At 44.1% G+C, this 15217-nt stretch overlaps 1 protein-coding gene across 1 annotated transcript in view; it reads right to left on the bottom strand.

Annotated features, from left to right (window-relative positions):
* Positions 1 to 245: 245 nt before the first annotated feature.
* The window catches only part of LOC116045243, a gene marked incomplete at its 5' end in the record, with an annotated part of 64987 nt that continues 50015 nt past the window's right edge, over positions 246 to 15217 (bottom strand). The window contains 2 exons of the mRNA XM_036005249.1: positions 246 to 794; positions 904 to 1014. Coding sequence (XP_035861142.1) covers positions 637 to 794; positions 904 to 1014 — 269 coding nt within the window. The remainder of the gene's footprint in view (positions 795 to 903; positions 1015 to 15217) is intronic.

Here is a 15217-nt window from a genome sequence, read left to right as displayed (position 1 = left end):
ATCCAATGAAGCAGAAAATACTTCAACAACACAATACCACATATTGGGAAGGTGTGGGAAAGGATAATATTACTACTGATTTATATATAACAGCTGTGTGTATATATGTTTGATCTTTGTTTAGCTGTTTGCTCATATTCATATCTTCCAAATCACTTGTAGGTGTCAACATACACGACCAATGACGTTTCTGTTTCTGATCATTTAAATCAAATTCATAAAAATGAGGGTTATTATAAAACATAGAAACTTTAGATTTTTCAGTTTATTGAGAACGTAACAATGAAAGAATTTGACAAAGCTTTGCATAATGTATTAAAAAGAAAGAAGAACAAAAAAATACTTTACACTATAAAATATCTACCAGACAGCTGATGATTCACATTCATTTTCTATCAATATACAAGTCACCATTTAAAGTAGAAATAATCAGTATCAAATAGTATTAAAATAACACTACACACAATTCACACTTAGTAACTTCAGAAATATATTTATGTATACGTATGTTTAGGATGACAACTACAACACGTCATAATTGATATTTGTCAATACTGATCAAAGTGATAAATTAGATGAATTTATGAGATTTGATGGTGAGAAAAGTCGAGCAGAAAACAGTCAGTCAGCATGTGTTCAGTTGGTGGACGGTCCCTTGTTTCTGAGGATCATCAGCAGAGAGAGTCCACAGCAGTACACCAGACTCTTCACTATCAGCTGTGTGTACAGCAGACAGAACAACTTCACTTGGTACTGAGACGGGACAGAAGCTGATTGTGGAAGAGTAGAAACCTCTGAAACAGAAAAGAAGTCAAACGTTTGGAGTTGCACTCAGAAATGTCAGTCTTCTGTTCTCTCTCTAAGCTAAATCACTGCTGAACACAGTCACCAAGCCTTCATTACCTTGTTCTGTTTGGGCCTCCACTGTTTGGGCCTCCACTGTACTGAGGTACTGAGACGGGACAGAAGCTGCTGGTGGAAGAGATGTTGGTGATGGTGGAAGAGTAGAAACCTCTGAAACAGAAAAGCAGTAAATAGTTTGGAGTTGAAATTATAGATAATAGAAAACTGCTTCACGGCGACGAGTCATTTTTTTTTAAGTGCTCTTGCCGCCCCCCCCATGCTTCGCTCGTGCCAAAAAATGCTACTGTTGCGATGATTGGTGTACAAAAAGCAATAGTTTGCAAGGCAGCGGTAGAGATGGAGGAAGGAAGGAAAGTGAGAGCCTGTGTTCGCGCGGTCCAACAAGTCCACCGCCAGACGAAAACTTTGAAAATATCCGATTTTGCACAGCTGCATGTAAACAGGAATATTACTGGAATATTCTCTTTCATTATTTAGCTATGTAAACATCTTAGTCTTTTTCGGAATAAGAGATTATATCAGAATATTAAGTGCACATAAACGTAGTCAGTGCTGAACACAGTCACCAAGCCTTCATTACCTTGTTGTGTTTCGGCCTCCACTGGTCCCCCCTCGTGCCGGACGTAGCAGCGGTATTTATATTTCCTTTTCTCTTGCTGATGGATCAGCAAGATGGCGGCGGTGCATGCCGACTTTCTGATCACCAGCTGCTCTCCCTCAGCAGGGAGCAGATCCTCCAGAGGACCATTCTCCTTTTGTCTTTTCCAGGACAACTGGACCAGAGGAGGAAACATGGCTGAGGCCAGACACAGCAGGGAGCTCTTCCCCTCCAGGTGGGCTCTGGATGCTGCTGGGTACACGCTCACCACGGGCTTCACTACCGGCTCATCTGAAGTTTGACAGCAGCAACAAGCAGCACAGACACACATTCACACAGTCAACAGCAGCTTACAGCACTGCATTCAGTCTGATCCTGGAAACTACATGGACTCTGATCACTAAACTACTCATCAATACAGCACAAAGTTCACTACATATACTGTATTCACCTTCATATCAAACACACGGATCATCTCATGTCAGCACGTCTTATATGGAGACTAAAGACAATTATGGACACACATTATGGATTAATGTACAAAGTCTATTCACTATAATTATTATTACTAACATAATATAGTGATGACATTTTCGTATTTCTATATTATAATAAATAACATTTACTTTCACATTTAATACTTGAGCATTTTTGAATTATTACAATTTATATAACATATTTTAATATATATTGAAACTTCACAATTCATAAAAAATGTCATTTTTAACAACAATCTTCACATTTATACACAACTACAATAAAATGTTCAACAATAAGTGTTGCCCCATGGCCCGGGGCAAGTAAATATAACAACAACAAAAAAGATTTCAATAATTTATATTTTAAATGTATGTGGTCAAAAACAGATAGAAATCACTGTCTCTCTGGTAAGTTAAGTAATTGTTATTAGATTTGATAGTTTTTATTTTAAATAACAGCCTCCACTTTCAGTATGAACTTTAACTCATCTATGACTCTGTTCATGATGTGTTTATACATTTTATATAAAGATCAAATATAACTATTTATTTGAGTCTTTGTCCTTATTTGATAACCACTAATGAAAAACTATTTGTATAGGAGCCAATAAAGATTGACTTTGAACGAGTAGAAATCATTTTTACATCAAAAAAATTCTTAACATTAAACCGTGAATGATTTTTATTCAACAGATTCTCACTCCCATCTCCTAAAATCCAGACGCTTGGTCAGGTTCCTTTGGCGTTGTTATTGATGATAAAAGTCTCCTTTAGTGTCAGATCTAAACGTGTTTTATCTAAACGTGCTGGGTCGGGACTATGCGGCCCATTTTTGACCAGTTAGGTTTAGGAAAAGATGGTGGGTGGGCTTACGTTTCCAGGACACGCGGGACAAGAACGGGACGGTTGGGTTTAGGAAACGTGACACGCGGGACACGATCCCCGGTCTCCTGGGTGAAAGTCCTGTGTGGTCTGACCCATCCACCCCCCCAACCAACCTCCCTATGCAGATTTTCAGTCTTTCATACTACTCTCTACCGTAGTCTCTCTTAATGCTAAGTCATATTCAAGCTCCATGTAGCTGCTGCTCTCCCTGGTGCTCTCTACAAACACGCTGAAGGAGCTTTTAGCGTCTCTTCAGACGCTGACAGCCACTGTCCAAACGTCCTTATTTTACGAGTTCGGAGTGAGAACGGGTTGTTTTTATGATATATCAAATTTAAATAAAAATTGCAATATAATAAATGATGATGAATGATCCATGATTGTAAATAAACATATAATAATTATAAAATGTTCCTTCACACCAAGGAAAAGTGTGGTAGAGTTAACTTACATATTAAAATGAATTACATATTTACCTTTTCATAAAATACAATTATCATTTTAATTACTACAATAGGCTACATACAATATATAGATTTACCACCTTATATTTTACTCTAATTGCTTAAAATCAAATCAAATCAGTAATTTCAGAGTTTTTTCACAACAATTTTACCTTTTATACACAATTACAATAAAATGTTCAGATTATGTTAATCATCAAATACTATTTATATTTAAAGTACGCTGAGATACATATGAATACATACGTGTGTGTTATTATATATAATCTTGTATCATATATATAAATATATAAATTATTATGCATAAGTTATATTTATTGTAATATATTCAGTATCTCTGTGTCTTCATGTATAAATATATCTTCCACTAAAAGACAAATGTACCATCATATAAAATACAACTGCCTTTAAAAATATTGTATTAATTATCTTAAACAATATAATTAAATTCATACGCTTTAAAAAACTACATTTACTGACATATATTAGATTATGTTTAACATCATATATTATCTTATTGCTGATTAACTGAGAGGATCAAATACTGTATGTTTCTAACATTTCATCAAACTTTTTCTATAAATCAGATTAATCTCCTGCAGAAATAAAGAATAACTGGAGTTGTGCAGTGAGATTTAAACATGTTTTCAGGAACTATGAACCTTTTTATGTAACAATAGCTGCATGGCTGCAAGAATTCTCTTCTAATGATGAAAAAACTAACATGTGAAGCCTGAAGCAGCAGAAACTCATTAAACACATTTTCAACTTGTTCATTAAAACAACTGAAGGAAATTAATGTTTATTCTTACCTGATACAATCAGTTTAGTTCCAGAGCCAAAGATCAAGTACCATCCACCTCCCACAGTGAAACTGAGTGATACAAAAACCTGTCAGCTGTTGAATGTGTCTGCTGAGGTGAACCAGTCCAAATTATTAACCAGTATCATATTCCAGCTCCATGATGTGTTTCTCTAATGTTCATATTAACATGACTGTCTCTTCTTTTATGTCCTTTTTAGACCCACTAGCAGAGTGTCTCTGTGGATCGTTGGTTCAGACGTTCATGTTCCTCAGAGGATGAATCCTACTGACTTTGATACGTTTTTATCCAGTAACATCATCAGCTCACATTTTTATATTCTCCATTACTATAAATGTATAATGTCTGTGTGTTGCAGTGTAGTTACTGACAACACACCCTTCAGGAAGGCCTCATCACACAACGCCACAACCAAGGTATTCACCAAATCACAACCACACTCTAGAGATCTACACACCTGACCGTTTGACGAGCCCCCAAATATGTTACGGCCACAGCAAACAAACACAACTTAAATGTGACCGTCAACATATCGAATAACACCAAACCTGAGGATTAGTTAAAGTAAATTAAGATGTATTCACAAATTAACTATTAAACTAAAACTAAAAAGTAGTAACTAACTAACAGAAACAAAGCTGAGAAAACTAGACTACCAGACCTCCATCCTCAAAGCAAAGAAACCCAAAAGAAGAGAAGAGAAACCAACGGTGATCAGCTGCTCCAGTGTCAGAGACAGATTTCTGTCTCCCAGCCTCTCTTATATCCAGGGGAGGGGCCACCCTCACTCAGACATCAGGAACACCTCACACACTAAAAACTCCTGGGTCATTTCTTCAACCCAGTTTATGGGTTATATGGTTGGTTCTCTCCTCTCGCCTATCTCCTCTATCTCGGTGCCTGTCTCTACTATGCCTATTCTCTCGTATATATCTGTATCGCTCTATCTGTATCTCTCTCTATCGTGTTTTTAGATCTCTATGTTCTCTATCTTCCTTCTCTCTCTCTTATCTGTATCTCTATCTCTCATCTCTATTCTCTCTCTCTATGTCTATCTATCTATACTTCGCTTTTCTATATATCGTGTATATACTTTCTATACTCTCTCTTTATCTCTCTCTCTCTATCTATCTCTCTCTTTTTAGCTCTATCGGTCTCTATATGTATCTATCCTCTTCTGTCTATATATCTATGTACTATCTCTTCTCTGGTATCACGCTCTATATCTCTATATGTGTGTATCTTCTCTATGTATCTATCTCTATATTATCTTGTGTATATCTATATATATCTTCATCTCTGTCTATATACTCTAGATCTATCTTATATATCACAGCTGTTTTCGTCTTCTATCTCTGTATGTCTATACTATCTGATCTCATACTCTCTCTCTCTCTATTCTCTCGAGTCATCTCTCTCTCTCTCATCTCTCTAACTATCATATGTGTGTCTATGTATCTCTCTGTCGATATCTATCTATATCTCTATTCTATATTCCTCTCTCTATATCCTCTACTCTCTAATATCTCGTCTCTCGCTCTCGTCTATGTCGGATCGAGTCTCTCTCTCTCTGTCTCGTCTGCTCTCTGTCTCTCTTCGCTACCTATTATCCGGTCTCTCTTCTCTATATCTCCTCTCCTCTCTCTCTCGCTCTATCTCTTCTCTCTATCTACCTCTATCTCTCTCTGTCGCTCTCTCTATCTGTCTATTCGCTCTCTCTCTCTCTCTGGTCTCTCTCTGTTGTTCTCTATGTCTGGCTATCTCTGTCTCTCTGGTCTCTCGCGTCTCTCTCTCTCTATCTCTCTATGTCGTCTTCTCCTACTGTTCATCTGTCTACTATCTCTGTCTCTCTGTCTCTATCTCTATCTATTCTCTCTCTATGCTCGCCTATCTCTATCTCTCTCTCTCTCTCTCTATCTATTCTCTCCTCTTCTATCTCTTCTCTCTCTTACTTGAACTGTTGATTTTGTCTAATCTTGTGTTTTTGCTTCTCTATATCTGTGTGTCGCGTCTCTATCTGTCTGTCTCTTCTCTCTATCTATCTAGAATAGACTATCGCCTTATATCTATCTCTCTCTCTATCTATGTCTAGACTATATGGTGTCTCTGTCTAGTCCTTCTCTGTCTCCTGCTCTCTCTCTTCTCTCTGTCTCCTCTCTCTCTCTCTCTCTTCTCTCTCTATCTCTGAGATCTCTTCTTATCTCTCTATCTCTCTCTCTCTCTCTCTCTGTATTCTCTTGGTATGTTCTCGCTCTGTCTGTCTCTATCTGGGTCGCTCGCTCTCTCTCTCTTATCTATCTATCTCTGTCTCTATGTCTCTATCTCTGTCTATCTCTCTCCTCTCTCTACTGTCTCTCTCTCTCTCTCTCTCTATCTCTAACTCTCCGTTCTCTCTCTTGTCGCTATCTCTTCTCTGTCTATCTCTCTCCTCTCTCTGTCTCTCATCTCTCTCTCTCTCTATCCTCTTGTCTCTATCTGCTTGTCTCTCTCTCTCCTGTCTCTCTCTGTTTCTTCTCCTCTCTCTCGCGCTATGTAGCTCTCTCTCTCTCCTCTGCTTATCCGTGTCTCTCTCTCTCTCTCTCTCTCTCTAGTCCTCTCTCTGTCTTCTCCCTTCTCTCTCTCTCTTCTCGAGTGAACGGTGGATTGAGTGGGATTGTGCTGGACTTGTTGCAGCGTTTGTAGCTTTATCTGGACTCTTTTTTCTGCTCTGTTCTTGTGGATGTGTTTTATTTATTATAATAGTGGTGTGTTTAGAGTTTTGGTGGGTTGGTGGTGGTGTAACTGGCGGCGTGTCTTTTGTTTGGCACAATGCCAGCGGCGGAAGCCGCTGCGGCTGAGTTTGAGAAGCTGACTCGGCGTCATGCGATCAAACTCAGCCCGGTTGTACAATGTTCTGTGGAGGAGGCAGGTTTAGCGGTGGGAGAGGTGGTTGGGCTCAGCAGCATTAAGTCTGCTTCCCGTATGAACGGAGCGATCGTTATCTTCCTGGACAGTACCGCTAAAGTAAGCGAGGTGGTGGAGAACGGTGTAGTGATCCAGGACCAGGGCATGAAGTTAACTTTTTTGACCACCAGCCTTTTTACCAGCCACTTTTTTTTTGCATCATAAAGGTGAAAAACAGGAATTGCTGTGACTCTATGATCCTGTCCTGTCCTATTGATGGGGGCCCGCCTTGATAATCCTGCATAGGAGCCCGGTGTTGGCTCGTTATGCCACTGATATAAGAGATGAGATGACTGACAAAATCAGGAGTAGCCTACGCACACCACAACAACAACCAAACACTGGTGAATGCGCACCATAACACATGAATGTTTTTTGTATAGTTCTTAAAAATAAAAAAATAAATAAAAAGGAAACTTGTTTTGGGGAGAATAATACTTATTACTATTAATTCATTACTCTGGGCTGAGATTTTCTAGGAACTTTACCAAAAAGGCTCAGGATGCTGCAAATGTTGGTAAAATATGAAAAAGGCTGGTGGATTTAAGACACAAAATAATTTATTGGATGAATCAAATATGAACATATCTGTCATTGTCAGTGGCTTGTTAATCTTTATATTGTTATTTAATTTCCTGTCCTGGCCTGGGACACACATTCATACGGTTTGATAAAGTACTTATTGGACTTTAACTTATCATTGCACTTACAATAACGTAGCTGTCCTCAATTTAGGTCATCCTTTACGTCTCATCTGCGTTTTTTCCTGCATCCACCGTGTGCGTTTGTGTGTGTGTCTGTGCGTGCGTGTGTCTGTGTGTGTGATTGTGTGTGCGCGTCAGTCGCGGGGGAAACGGAGCAGTCCCGCCCGCTGCAGCCGACAATTTGAAACAGCAGCGCTGACTTTAGAGTGAAGAAATGTTCCAGCGTACATTGATGTTAAAATGTCTACATGTTGGCAGGACGGTCTGAAATGTTTTGCATGGTCTTTCGCTGTAAGTTTTGTTGGTAAATGTGAGATGTTCGAGTCACACACACGTCTCGTCTTCATATCAGAAACTAGGAAATGAATTTGACCCGTTCTCACTTCCGCTTGGTCAGTGGCTGCACGTGGGATGCTGGGATTGTGTGAGTAATGAAAATGCGATAGGGGGCCCCGGCTGTCAATCAATGTCTTCTAGTGATGCGGGCCCCTGATTGGACCAGGCCCGTAAGCAACCGCGTACCCTGCTTACCGATAGTTACGAGTCTGAATCACTCAATTCTCATTGGCTACCCGCCAATGTGGCAGGTAGATTGACAGTTTCACCCGCCAATCACAAAAGTTACCCGCATTTGGCGGGTGGGCGGGTGCCAATTTCATGCCCTGTCCAGGACACTTTCACTCCCGTTCTCCCGCTGGTCAGTCCAGCCATAAGAGTAACGATCACCTGGAGTCACTCCAGAGACAATGTTTAATCCCTGGCCAGACTGGACCGCCTCTATTGTTTTAAACACCACTTTAATATCTTTAAGAGGTGTGTTATTCAGCCTGTGGGTTTTACTGATCACTGTCTTGTCTCCTGCTCTGTTTTTATAAAAAATGTTTGTTTAAAGAGCTCCTATTGGCATTTTAACACAGCTCTGTTGAATGACCAGGCTTTTAAATCTGCTTTTAAGTTGTTTTGGTCTTCCCACAGAGAGAGCAGGCCTGCTTTCACCTGCATTCAGCAGTGGTGGGACTTTGGCAAGGTTCAGATTAAACAACTTTGCCAGCAGTTCACTCGCAATGTCACTGGAGAGTTGTCTCGATCAATGAAGGATCTGGAGAGACAGGTAGAACAATTGCAATCTTTAGCAGCTTCTACAGGAGATCGAGGGCATTTAGTCTCCCTCAAGTCTAAACAGTCGGCTATAGCCAACCTGATGGGCATTTCAGCACAGGGAGCTCTGGTCAGGTCGAGGTTTATGAACATCTCACAGATGGACGCTCCGTCTCAGTTTTTCTTTGGGCTGGAGAAGAAAAATGGACAAAGGAAGATCATTCATTCTTTACGTATGGGTAGCGGCTCTGAAGTCTCAGACTCGTCTGAGATTAGGAAGTTTGCTGCCGGTTTTTACAGAGACCTTTATAAGAGTGAGTGGTCAGATAATCCAGATGTGTACAGCAGTTTCTTCAGTGGTCTCCCTCAGGTAAGCATAGAGGATAACTCCCAGCTGGCAGCAGAGGTAACTCTGCAGGAGCTGACCACAGCCATGGGTAGTTTGCAGAGCGGCAGAGCTCCGGGGATAGATGGCCTTCCTGTGGACTTTTTTAAGTCTTTTTGGTCCATTTTAGGACAGGACCTGCTCGAGGTGATAAATGACAGTCTCCAGAATGGAAGACTTCCTCTGAGCTGCAGGAGGGCCGTCATCACCCTGCTGCCTAAGAAGGGAGACCTACAAGAGCTGAAGAACTGGAGACCGGTCTCTCTGCTGTGCACGGATTATAAAATCCTGTCCAAAGCTCTGGCCCTTAGATTGAGGGAGGTGATGGTGCCCATTATCCCCCATGACCAGACTTACTGTTTGCCCGGCAGGCTCATAAGTGACAATGTCACTTTAATTTGTGATGTTTTGGACCTCTCTAGTTCATTGGCTGTTGAAACTGGTCTTATTTCCATAGACCAGGAGAAGGCTTTTGGCCGGGTTGAACACCAGTACTTATGGCAGACTCTGGCTGCTTTTGGGTTCAACCCTGGTTTTATAGCCATGATCCAGGTTCTCTACAGTGACATTGCGAGTGTTCTTAAGATAAATGGCGGGCTGGGTGCTCCCTTCAGCATCAAGAGGGGGGTGAGGCAGGGCTGCTCTCTCTCTGGTATGTTATATTCATTGTCCTTCGAGCCTCTGCTCCACAAATTACGGAATAATTTGAATGGTGTGTGTTTCCCTCAGTGTCCTGTGTCTTTTAAGTTTTCTGTTTATGCAGATGATTTGATTGTTTTGGTAAACTCACAAAGAGACATTGAGGTTTTAGAAAATACTGTTAAAGATTTTGGTTTGATTTCATCTGCAAGAGTGAACAGGGGGGAGAGTGAAGCTGTGGTGGTGGGGCTCTCCCCCACCACCACAGCTGATGTAATTTATTGAGCCTTGAAATGGAATGAAAATGTGCGGCAAATAAAGCTGGTTTCAAAAATCAAAATCTCTGTCTTTCTCTCTCTCTCCCTCTCTCTGTCTCTCTCTCTCTGTCTCTCTCTCCCTCTATCTGTCTCTCTCTCTCTCTCTCTGTCTCTCTTTCTGTCTCTCTCTCTCTCTCTCTCTCCCTTTATCTCTCTTCCTACCTCTCTGTCTCTCTCTCTCTGTCTCTCTCTCTCTCTCTCTCTCTCTCTCTCTACCTCTCTCCCTCTCTCTTTCTCTATCTCTCTCTCTCTATCTCTCTCTGTCAAATTCAAATTCAAAGAGGCTTTATTAGCATGACCATATAGACATGCAGTATTGCTAAAGCACATAAACAGGGAAACATGTTACACATTTACATCCAGTTGTCCAGTAGGATGAGACTATAGAGCATCAGGTTAACATTCATATAAAAGCAACAATCATGTCAACAAAATGTAACAATATGAACAAAACTGATGGATATCAGCAACAACATGAAAACAAGAATATTACAGTTAAATTGACGCACACACTCAGTCTCTCACACACACACACACACACACACACACACACACACACACGCACACATACACACACACGCACACGCACGTACACACACACACACACACACACACACACACACACTCACGAGTCATGACATGGTATGGAAAGAGTAAAAAAACGTGACATAAAAGACGTATAAAATCATTACATTAGATCATATCATATGTGTATAAGTTTAGCTTAGTTTAAAAACAGTAACGATTTTATAATAATAGCCTGTTGATTTAGCTAGGTTCGTTTTATTCAAGTAACGTTATCAAATATAAATCCAACACGATATGCGTTGCAAATAGATACCAGCAAAGGACTATGGCGGGCGGAGACAGAAACACATTGAGGAGTGCGCTCTATCTGGCACCCCGCCCGCTGGATCTTCACACAGGAATTAAAACGAGTGCACCTCTTCAACTGGCGTAACCCAGACGGCCACACATCGTCTCGGTGAGTTGGCATCGGACCCGCAGCTTATTTTCTCCTAAACTAGCTACACTTCGGTTCCTGGGGCAGGGAGGCGAGGCGAGCATTTTCATTTTACCGGTAGTTTGTTGCAGAAAATGTGCTTGTTTAAACAGTGCTTCTAGAATAAACTCTCTACCGTAACTTAGCTACCGTAACTTAGCTAGCTAGCTAGCTTATGAAGAGTAACTGACATTTAACTTAATTAACGTTATTTCAAAGGAGTCGTTAATGGAGACATTTCAAGGCTGTCCATCCATCTTCCATCTTCGTCCGCTTATCCGGTATCGGGTCGCGGGGGTAGCAGCTCCAGCAGGGGACCCCAAACTTCCCTTTCCCGAGCCACATTAACCAGCTCCGACTGGGGGATCCCGAGGCGTTCCCAGGCCAGGTTGGAGATATAATCCCTCCACCTAGTCCTGGGTCTTCCCCGAGGCCTCCTCCCAGCTGGACGTGCCTGGAACACCTCCCTAGGGAGGCGCCCAGGGGGCATCCTTACCAGATGCCCAAACCACCTCAACTGGCACCTTTCGACGCGAAGGAGCAGCGGCTCTACTCCGAGCTCCTCACGGATGACTGAGCTTCTCACCCTATCTCTAAGGGAGACGCCAGCCACCCTCCTGAGGAAACCCATTTCGGCCGCTTGTACCCTGGATCTCGTTCTTTCGGTCATGACCCAGCCTTCATGACCATAGGTGAGGGTAGGAACGAAAACTGACCGGTAGATTGAGAGCTTTGCCTTCTGGCTCAGCTCTCTTTTCGTCACAACGGTGCGATAAATTGAGTGTAATACCGCACCCGCTGCGCCGATTCTCCGACCAATCTCCCGCTCCATTGTTCCCTCACTCGCGAACAAGACTCCAAGGTACTTGAACTCCTTCACTTGGGGTAAAGACTCATTCCCTACCTGGAGAAGGCACTCCATCGGTTTCCTGCTGAGAACCATGGCCTCAGATTTAGAGGTGCTGATCCTCATCCCAGCTGCTTCACACTCGGCTGCGAACCGATCCAGTGAGTGCTGAAGGTCACAGGCCGACGATGCCATCAGGACCACATCATCTGCAAAAAGCAGCGATGAGATCCCCAGCTCACCGAACTGCAACCCCTCTCCACCCCGACTACTCCTCGATATCCTGTCCATAAATACTACAAACAGGATTGGTGACAAAGCGCAGCCCTGGCGGAGGCCAACTCTCACCTGAAACGAGTCCGACTTACTGCCGAGAACCCGGACACAGCTCTCGCTTTGGTCGTACAGAGATTGGATGGCCCTGAGAAGGGACCCCCTCACCCCGTACTCCCGCAGCACCTCCCACAGTGTCTCCCGGGGGACCCGGTCATACGCCTTCTCCAGATCCACAAAGCACATGTAGACCGGTTGGGCATACTCCCAGGCTCCCTCCAGGATCCTTGCGAGAGTAAAGATCTGGTCCATTGTTCCACGACCAGGACGGAATCCGCATTGTTCCTCTTCAACCTGAGGTTCGACTATCGACCGAACCCTCCTTTCCAGCACCTTGGAGTAGACTTTACCGGGGAGGCTGAGAAGTGTGATACCCCTGTAATTGGCACACACCCTCTGGTCCCCCTTTTTGAAAAGGGGAACCACCACCCCGGTCTGCCACTCCTTAGGCACCGTCCCCGACTTCCACGCAATGTTGAAGAGGCGTGTCAACCAAGACAACCCCTCCACACCCAGAGCTTTAAGCATTTCTGGACGGATCTCATCAATCCCTGGGGCTTTGCCACTGTGGAGTTGTTTAACTACCTCAGCAACTTCCACCAGGGAAATTGACGACAATCCCCCATCATCCTCCAGCTCTGCCTCTACCATAGAGGGCGTATTAGTCGGATTTAGGAGTTCCTCAAAGTGCTCCTTCCACCGCCCTATTACCTCCTCAGTTGAGGTCAGCAGCGTCCCATCCTTACTGTACACAGCTTGGATGGTTCCCCGCTTCCTCCTCCTGAGGTGGCGAACGGTTTTCCAGAAGCACCTTGGTGCCGACCGAAAGTCCTTCTCCATGTCTTCTCCGAACTTCTCCCACATCCGCTGCTTTGCCTCTTTCACGGCAGAGGCTGCAGCCCTTCGGGCCCTTCGGTACCTTGCAACTGCCTCCGGAGTCCCCTGGGATAACATATCCCAGAAAGACTCCTTCTTCAGTCGGACGGCTTCCCTGACCACCGGTGTCCACCACGGTGTTCGTGGGTTGCCGCCCCTTGAGGCACCTAAGACCCTAAGACCACAGCTCCCCGCCGCAGCTTCAGCAATGGAAACTTTGAACATTGTCCACTCGGGTTCAATGCCCCCAGCCTCCACAGGGATGCACGAAAAGCTCCGCCGGAGGTGTGAGTTGAAAGTCTGTCGGACAGGGGCCTCCTCCAGACGTTCCCAGTTCACCCGCACTACCCGTTTGGGTTTACCAGGTCTGTCCAGAGTCTTCCCCCACCCTCTGACCCAACTCACCACCAGATGGTGATCAGTTGACAGCTCTGCCCCTCTCTTCACCCGAGTGTCCAAAACATACGGCCTCAGATCAGATGAAACGATTATAAAATCGATCATTGACCTTTGGCCTAGGGTGCTCTGGTACCAAGTACACTTATGAGCATCCCTATGTTCGAACATGGTGTTCGTTATAGACAATCCATGACTAGCACAGAAGTCCAACAACAAACAACCACTCTGGTTTAGATCAGGGAGGCCGTTCCTCCCAATCACGCCTCTCCATGTGTCTCCATCATTGCCCACGTGCGCGTTGAAGTCCCCCAGCAGAACTATGGAGTCCCCTACTGGAGCCCCATACAGGACTCCATTCAAGGTCTCCAAGAAGGCCGAATACTCCGAGCTCTTGTTTGGTGCATACGCACAAACAACAGTCAGAGTTTTCCCCCCCACAACCCGCAGGCGTAGGGAGGCGACCCTCTCGTCCACCGGGGTAAACTCCAACGTAGCGGCGCTCAGCCGGGGACTTGTGAGTATCCCCACACCCGCCCGGCGCCTCACACCCTGGGCAACTCCGGAGAAGAAAAGAGTCCAACCCCTATCCAGGAGTATGGTTCCAGAACCGAGACTGTGCGTAGAGGTAAGCCCCACCAGATCCAACTGGTAGCGCTCCACCTCCCGCACAAGTTCCGGTTCCTTCCCCCACAGAGAGGTGACGTTCCACGTCCCCAGAGCCAGCGTCTGCTGCCCGGGTCTGGTCCGTCGAGGCCCCTGACATTCACTGCCGCACCCGACCCCAGCGGTTCCTCCCACAGGTGGTGGGCCCATGGGTTGGAGAGAGAGGTGCCACGTAGCTTTTTCGGGCTGTGCCCGGCCGGGCTCCGTGGCAAACCCGGCCACCAGGCGCTCGCTGACGGGCCCTCCATCTGGGCCTGGCTCCAGACGGGGGCCCCGGGCTTCCTCCGGGCAGGGTCACATCATCTCTACCTCGTTTTTTCATGGGGTTTTTGAACCATTCTTTGTCTGGCCCCTCACCTGAGACCACTTTGCCTTGGGAGACCCTACCAGGAGCACAAAGCTCCAGACAACACAGCCCTCAGGTTCATAGGGACACACAAACCTCTCCACCACGATAAGGTGATGGTTCCCGGAGAAGATTTCAAGGCTGTATCCTTGTTATCTATCTATGTCTGTTTGCACATTCAGATTTACGTTATCTGATAAGTTATCGGTTTTCTTTTTTATTAAGATGTATCTGAGTCATTGTATGCTACATTGGCTGGCTAGCTAGCTAGCTAGGTTAATGCGTTCTCTTAATACATCCATGGTTAATGCTATGACAAATGTTAGCACGCTAAAACGTAGCTAACATTGATTTAGCTCGGTTTAAGGAGATGTTCATGAATAAAACGTTACTAACGATAGCTAATCCACCGACCGTTAGAAATGTACGGACATTATTATTATTATTGGATATTTTAATTTAGAAGTGTAAAAATGGGCGGCAAAAGCTTTTTTTCACTGGCAACTGTCACCGTCCTCAGCCTAACGTTACGTTACATTGTGTACATGTG

This window comes from Sander lucioperca, chromosome 9, assembly GCF_008315115.2.
Source record: "Sander lucioperca isolate FBNREF2018 chromosome 9, SLUC_FBN_1.2, whole genome shotgun sequence".
Lineage (NCBI taxonomy): Eukaryota > Metazoa > Chordata > Actinopteri > Perciformes > Percidae > Sander > Sander lucioperca.
This window is presented reverse-complemented; position numbering and strand designations above follow the sequence as displayed.